Source organism: Haemorhous mexicanus, chromosome 15 (assembly GCF_027477595.1).
Source record: "Haemorhous mexicanus isolate bHaeMex1 chromosome 15, bHaeMex1.pri, whole genome shotgun sequence".
NCBI lineage: Eukaryota > Metazoa > Chordata > Aves > Passeriformes > Fringillidae > Haemorhous > Haemorhous mexicanus.
Genome location: NC_082355.1, coordinates 896,112 through 904,349, shown reverse-complemented (window position 1 = coordinate 904,349; position 8,238 = coordinate 896,112). Strand labels below are relative to the sequence as shown.

General features: G+C 47.8%; 1 protein-coding gene across 1 annotated transcript in view; it reads right to left on the bottom strand.

Annotated features, from left to right (window-relative positions):
- Positions 1 to 338: 338 nt before the first annotated feature.
- NR3C1 (nuclear receptor subfamily 3 group C member 1) overlaps positions 339 to 8,238 on the bottom strand; it is a 65,752-nt gene continuing 57,852 nt past the window's right edge. Inside the window, exons 8-9 of the mRNA XM_059860493.1 lie at positions 5,412 to 5,569; positions 339 to 4,545 (exon numbers count right to left, since the gene is read on the bottom strand). Of these exons, the coding sequence (XP_059716476.1) occupies positions 4,393 to 4,545; positions 5,412 to 5,569 (311 nt within the window). The 3' untranslated portion in view covers positions 339 to 4,392. The remainder of the gene's footprint in view (positions 4,546 to 5,411; positions 5,570 to 8,238) is intronic.

The window sequence follows — 8,238 nt, the reverse complement described above, 5'->3', positions numbered from 1 at the left end:
TCTGTCTCTGCACAGGATCCCAGGGCAGCTCAGCCCCCCACCCCAATCTGTCCCCTGCCCACACCTGGGGAGCCCCGGGGCTTTTCAGTGCACTTTATTTCCCTCCATCACTAATGTTTGGCAGCTGGCACCTGCCTTGGGAGGGAGCTTTGATCACATTCTGATGAGTATCAGACAGTTGGGAACCACTGCAGTGACGAAATACATTTAAAATCACAGAATTAAAGAGGGATTGAGGTTGGAAGGGACCATAAACTCACAAAGTTCCTCTCCTGCCATGTCAGACCCAGCCCTCTCCGAGACGACAACAAAAACTCCACAAAAGCATTTTGGAGCCATTTAATGAAAAAAAGCAGAATTTTATTATATGGTTTCTGTCCATTATTCGGCATTGCTGTAAATGGCTCACATTTACTGCAACTTCTGTACAGATGTGTGGCTTTGTATTACCAGAACAGCAAATTTAAATGAAAAAATAAATGTTCAACAATTCCACACAAGCTTTTACAGTCCAACATTTCACTGAGTAGGTGAAAACTACAGACTTGTTACTACAGAATTATTCAGCATGAATAAAAAACTACAACTTTTATTTTTAAACAGGAGTCACTGGTTTAATTTTTTTTAATGCTGTTTAAAATTGCTGTGATAAAAATAATGATTTTTTTTAATAATGCCATACACTGGTATGATATAGGATTTGTCCCCATTATATATCTTTTTTTTTAATATACAAAATAGAGTAATGACCCATCGCTGCCTCTGCTGCGGGCAGGGGGTTGGAGGTGGGGGGTTCCCACACACTCCCAGCCTTCCCTCGGACACGAGGCCTCTGCCTGGAGAGGCCCTTGACCTTCATGGAAAATTTGGTTCCTATGAGACATCGATGGCTCAGCAAGCCCTGGCTGCAGACTGGGATGGGGCAGAGCGTGCCTGGTCTGCGACCCTGAATCCCAGCCTGGACTGGCTCGGAAGGGACCTAAAGCTCATCTATTCCCCCCTGCCACGGGCAGGGACCCCTTCCACCAGACCAGGCTGCTCCCAGCCCCGTCCAAGCTGGCCTCGAACACTTGCAGGGATATAAGAATACAATCTTTATAAAACCTCACTCTAAGTCATGTCCCTGAAGTCCTCCCTCTCTGGAGTTTGGCCGCAGGGTGTTTCCCACAGCCCGTGTTCATCCAGGCACTTCCTCCTTCCCTACCTTTTCCTGTGGAAATGGCGAGGTCATTTTTCAGCATCGATTGGCACCGGTCCCCAGCCCCCCGCCCCCCTCCCCGTGTCCCTGTCCCTGTCCCCGTCCCGGTGTCCCCCTAAGGCCATTGCGAGTCCTGAGCTGCCCCCGGGTGCGGGCGGATCCGTGCACTTTGTGATAAGGCACTGAAGGGCCAAGGCCGAGTTCTCCCTGCTTTATCCAGAGTGCAGGGACTCCCCACTGCTACACGGACCACGGATAACAGGACACGGACTTCTCACTGCTGGCTACAGCACTACGGACTCTCACTGGTGAAGTTTAAACTGAACAGCATGTACAGGACAACTCCTCCTCGAACATCACAGTTTCCTCTGCTTCTCCTTAAATCCAGAGACTAAAAATGAATATACAGGCAAACAGACACAAGGGGCAGAGAGCCTCTCCTCCTACGTGACCGGTTCTCTCACGGGGGGATGGCAGAACCCCAGAATTTGGGTTGGAAGGGATCTTAAAGCTGATCCAGTTCCAACCCCCGACTCCACCACCTGTTGGAGTTCACTGCAGTTGCTTTTGCTGGCAAAAATGACAATTTGGGGTCCCTGCACCCCGACCCACACACGCTGTCCCCAGGCTCTGACCGAGGGCTCTGGGGATGCAAGTTTATAAAACATTCTCCAAAGAAAGAGCAGGTTTCCCCTCCCCACGACCCCCCAGCCCCACCAGCACAAACTCCTATCTGTATCGCAAACGGGCGCGGGACGATTCCCAATGACTTGGGCTGGAAGTTGTAATTAAAATCCTGACCTTTACTATTACAAAATGTACATATTCCTTACAGATCAAAGAAGAGAGTGATTATTTTCTTTTATTAAAGATGCTATTTTCCTCCAAAGTACTGAATATAGGATCTTTTTTAATAGGTATAACATTCAAAAAGAGCTTTAAGAAAGGATGAGAATTGAGTTTCCTATTTCAGTTGGAAACCAAGGTCTGCTCAATGTAGAAATGTGCTGTGAACACCCCACGCTCTGTATGTACATATTGCTGGCACCTGGATGTGGATTATTGCCCAATTTCTAAGCTGTTTTTGCTGTCAGAGCCGTGACAGTTTTTGCAGCGGGGTCTGGTTCAGCCGTGCCTCGGGAGCGGCTCCCGACCATACAGATAGGAGTATCCCCCCCAAACCCACGGGAATTGTACACAGTGATTCCATGAACACAACCCAACCCCACGAACACCCAGGAGCACAGGTTTCCCCTCTGAACAGAGCACTTCTTTGGATACCAACACCGACAGCCCCGGTGCTGCCTCCGGCCAAACCACGCGCGACGGTTTCCACTCAGCATATCTGTGACCCCTACAAAAAATATAATTACATGTATCATGATAAAGCAATCTGTCATCTAAAAATCATCCTTATTATACACTATACAAGCTATTTTACAATCATTTAATAAATTGCTTTTAAAGCTGCAGTAGCCCTTCCCTTTTTTTCTTGGATCAGCGAATATACCGATTATACATATTTGAAACTATAACTAAATATAAAAATATATTAGGTTTTGTATTTTCTCAGATGATCTTTCTCATTTCTATTACACAAACGATCTGGCCACTTCGAGTAAAAATCAAATTTTAGAGTGGCATAGTAAATATTTCAGTTTTGAGATACAGAAAATTGTTAAGGTGCACGTAGAAAAGGCTACTACAGCTTCTAAATGTCGAAAATATCCTCATCAATGGCAACAAGGAGAAATCCACAAGGCCTATGGGAATTTATGGCACGCCAGGAATTCAATGTGAAGGGCTGCAGCCTTACAAAGACAGAAAGTTTGACGGACAACTCTAAGACCACGAACTCAGTAGCGGAGCTCTCCTGCTCTCCAGGAAAGAGGATGGAGCAGTCAGTGAAGGGTGGAGATGTGGAATTGGGTCTCTAACCAGGTGAGTTCGGAGCCGGGAGATCCATCCCAGCTGCGTGGACAAGTCCCCGGAGAGGAGGATCCTGGAATCCTACAGGAGAACAACCCCAGCCGCCGGCTGCCCTCGCACGTCCTCCCCTGTCCCTGGGGTCTCCAGAAATACTCGTGTGATGGCAGCTTGAAGTGTATAGAAAACGGAGTTTCTCCACACAGAAGTAAACTTTTCTGAAGCTATGCATATTTTCCTGAAAATTTCCTGATGGGCAGTCAGGACTGATCTTCTTGGCATCAATGCAGCCCGTGACTCTTTGCGTTATGGCTGTTGCATCATATGCAAAAATCAGGCTTCTTTTTTTTTTTCAATATATAAAATAACCTGCTCATTTACATCCAGTTAGGACTGGGTTAAATTTCTATGAATCTGCATATCCAACGCTTTTGCAATGTACCAAAAGGATTTGTTTCATCTGGATCTACTGAAATGAGATTTGAGAGTGCTCTCCCACCCACCCGGGCCCTTAGAAAAAAACCCAATTTTTATGGCCACTTTGCCGGTTGAAAGCATTAGGTTAGAAAAGCCCAACCCAGTTTCACATGAATCTACTTGAGTATTTACTGTCTAGAGGTCATTTAGGAAAGCTACGAGCTGCCCCACCTTAAAAAACCAGCTGTACAATAGGCATCTTGAAGTATTACAAAAAAATTATGTAAGAAAAAATGAACAAGCCGAGTTCACGGTATATAAAGTTAAAGGAAATTGCTAAAACCAGACAGTAATAGCTATAAAAGGCACAACTTCCCTTTTCTGATATACACTTGTAAACTTTCTTCAGGTTACATGCATAAACCAAAATACTACCTTAACTTTAAAAAAAAAAAAAATCCAAAACACTTTACTAAAATAAAAAAAAAAGCCTAAAAAATTGTCTCCAGCCAACTGCAGCAATTAATTAATTAATTAGCAGAATGTTCGTAACAGCCTCAGAGCTTGTCACTGGTGGTTTGATGCATCCAGGGATGGTGCACGAGGGGAGAGAGAAAATTTCTGCCAAAACCACGATTTCTTTTCCTTTCCTTTCTCCCCAATCCTTTCCCCAACACGAGAAATCCGCTGCTTCTCCAGCCTGACTCTTGGCCCTCTGTAAACCACATGTAGTGCATAATTACAAAAGAAACACCTGCGAGGACAAAAGGAACAAGTTCTGTAGGTTTTCTCTTTACAAAACAAAGCTATCGTGTGACGGTTTCTTAAGGCAACCCTTTGTGTTAAGGCAGTCACTTCTGATGAAACAAGAGCTTCTTGATATTTCCATTGGAATATTTTGGTATCTGATTGCTGATGATTTCTGCCAACATTTCTGGGAACTCAATACTCATGGATTTATCCAAAAATGTCTGGAAGCAAAAGCTCAGAAGATTTTCAACCACCTACGAGTGACAAGACAAAGAATTACTTGCAGATGAAGAGGCTCAGAGAACATCCACCTCCCTCCTCCCCAGCTCCTGCCCACAGGATGGGGCTCAGGCAAGATGTGCACAGCAATCCTCATTTAGTTCATTAATTACTGTCCGTGGCTCTCTGATAGAAACCAACCAAACAGACTGTGCAGGGCTTTGCAAATGCTGAGGAGATCTGGTACCAATTCCCATTCCAGCAGAGAAAGAACACACACATGGATAAGCTAAATGAGATCTTTCCAGGTGCTTGGTGCAGTTACAAGAAAAAAACAGTAATTGTGAGGTCTCAAAGTTACCCTTGTCTTAAACACTGCTTTGTGCTACATGTGTAATTAGAATTAAACTGCCAAAGGAGACGGTCAGAATTGGAAATTCCTTCGAAATTAGATCACTGCTAACACCACACATACTGCTGAGGCATTGTTTTAACAGAATTTCAAACTATTCCAACAACTCTTTACTTCTTGGGCTCTGAAATAAGACTGCTTTTAAATGCCACATTTCTGCTTCTACTGCAAAGTCACAGTTCCTGAGCTCCTCCTTTTTAAAGCAACACAATTTTTAAAAACTGCAGAGACTGAAAATGAGATTAATTATACAATTAATTGCTGTGGATTGCGCTGCAGAGGCAGCCTGAGAGGGTCATGTTAAAGGCTCTCAATTTGCCTTTCGTGAGACAGCAGAGGAGCATCACCTCTTCCTCCTCCTCCTCCTCCTCCTCCTCCTCCTCCTCCTCCCCGATATTCGTCCCTTTAAATAAAGAGCTGGAGGAGCTCGCTGTCCCCGCCCCAAACGTATTTCTCTGGAATGCCTGCAGCATTCCTGTCAGGACTTACATCATGCATAGAGTCCAGCAGTTTAGTCAGTTGATAAAATCGCTGCCAGTTCTGGCTGGAGTTCCCTTCCCTCTTGACGATGGCCTTGCCCAGCTCCTTGATGTACGTCATGCGGATCTCCTCAAACAGGGACTGGCTCTTCAGGCCCTCCTTGGGAACTGCAACACGGACAGGCACCTTTACAACACTGCCAAACTGAACTGGGACATGGATTAAGCTCTCTTATGTTAGTTACATGGAGAGGGGGTCTTCATCAGGACAAGGAGCAAGAGGGGACATTTAGGGTAAAATATGGAATTCTTCCTGGTGAGGGTGGGGAGGCCCTGGCACAGGGTGCCCAGAGAAGCTGTGGCTGTCCCGGGATCCCTGGAATGTTTAAGGCCAGGATGGAATAAGATGAGTTTTAAGGTCCCTTCCAACCCAAACTATTCTGTGATTCTGTGAAAATGAGCAAAAGGAAAAGGACTTGGACTGACTGAAATGACAGCAGAGAGACGAGGAGAGAGCAGGCTGGGACAGTGACCAGCTGAACACAAAGCACAGCTGCAAAATAAAAAATAACCTCCCAAGGTATTCCACCAAAAAACAGCAGAAGGGGAACTGGACCATGGAGGCAACAACACCCAGCCCTGGAAGCACCTTGATGGAGAAGCACCAGGGCTGAGCTCCTGTGTTCTCCAGCCCTGGAGAAATGGGACATTAGGAAGGTTCCTTAAAAATTCAGTGTGCCTGGGAAGAGCAAGGGCAGGATCACAGGATGGCTTGGCTTGGAAAGGATTGTGAAAGATCATCTGGTTCTGAGCCTCCTGACATGGATCAAGTAACGAGGCAAGGCAGTGACAGACTGGACAACAAACAGACTGCACCAGCCATGGGAAACTGGGCATGGACACAGCTTGTTTGGGACAGGGCTGGGCAGCTGAGGAGCTGGGAGAGAACCCAGGCCTGGGGAGTCAAACCCAGGTGAAGTGCCTGTGCCTATCTGCTCCTGTGGGGATGGTCCTTCCACAGGCCAAGGAGCAACCCAGACAAATGGAGCACTCCAGAGGGGACTCCACAGGTCCTTAAGGTGCTTCCCTTGAGGCCTCTGATCACCTGAGGAAGTGAAAGAGTTGAAGACAGAGAAGAGAAAGAGCTGAGACAAAGGTGACAGAAAGCAGGACAGGAGGAGAGAGGCCACAGAGCACATTCCCTTCCTTAGGGAATCCAACATTCCCTGCACTGCCAGCATCTGAGAGATTCTGGAATGAAGTCTCTTGTCTGTCTTGCCTACACAGGAGAGGAAACTGTCAACTGTTTCAATGCTCCACATGGAAAAGGTCTCTGAGCTACGTCTGTGTGTGAGCTGCAAGTCTAGACCTGCGTGGGATTCCTGTTTTACTCCTCCTCTTCTCTTGGAAAACTGAACACAGAAACACAATAAACAAATTCAAATTGTCAAGTGGTGGATTAAAGAGCTACAGAAATCCCAGCTATTCCACTGCAGAAGCTCCCTGATGTACCACTCACACAATGTATCTACTGGGCAAAATGAAGATAAATTGTCTCCCACTGGAAATGGAGAGGCCTCTGGGCAGTGCCAGCCCCTGCCCGGCCCTGCTGCTGGAGGGGCTGAGTCCTGCCAGTGCTGCCTCCTCACCACTTCTGCCAGGGAAATTTCTCTGTGGAAATTTCCAGCCCCTGTGAGGAAAGCTGCCCTACACCACACCCCAAACACTTGAGGAATTTCTGGGAGAGATTTCAGAATCAAACAGGAACTGTTTGAAATCTGCAGTTTCAGGGAAATTTTAAGTTCCTACAAAGCCCACGGCCGTGAGAGGCTGAAAGTTTCCTCTGAAAAGAGCCCTTGTCCCAGTTCTGGGCTTGGCAGCGAGGCAGGCTGGGCACTGCCAGGCTGGAGGGGCACTGGGGGAACTGGCCATGGCACCCTCACACTGCCCCCACCCATCACCCCTGCCCTGACACGGGAGCAGTGCTGGGGTTCCCAGTCCTGCTCCTATCCAGAAAAAGCCCAAGGTGAACAAATCCTCCCTTCTGTGTGAGAACCAATGCTATTATTCATGGAAACATTAAAGATAAGGAATGTTTACACCTTCAGCGTAATAAACTTCATAGTGTTTATTTTCATCCCATTTCAGGTCCCTTCCAAGCCAAGGCACCTGATGAGGATGATGCACAAAGTACCAAAGTCTGCTGACAAATCTTCCCTTGCTCTCCTGCTGCCTTTCAAACACGCTGGCACCTCTGTCACTGCTCTGAAGCAAAGCCCTCGTGCCAGGCAGGAGCAGGACACGTCAGTCCCTGCCTGGGCAGCTCCCCGGGCACCCTGGGAGCGCGGGATGGGACAGAGGATGGGACTGCCCAGGAGACAGGGGCTGTGCTGCAGCCAGGTGCCCGGCTCACAGCCACCCCAGCACACCCACACACACTCACAGCCACCCCAGCACACCCACACTCACTCACACACACTCACAGCCACCCCAGCACACCCACACACACTCACACCCACCCCAGCACACCCACACACACTCACACTCACTCACACCCACACACACTCACACACACTCACAGCCACCCCAGCACACCCACACACACTCACAGCCACCCCAGCACACTCACACACACCCACACACACTCACAGCCACCCCAGCACACCCACACACACCCACACACACCCCAGCACCCACACACACCCACACACACTCACAGCCACCCCAGCACACCCACACACACCCCAGCACACCCACACACACCCACACGCTCACACACTCACACTCACTCACACTCACACCCACACACACTCACACTCACACACTCACACATTCAC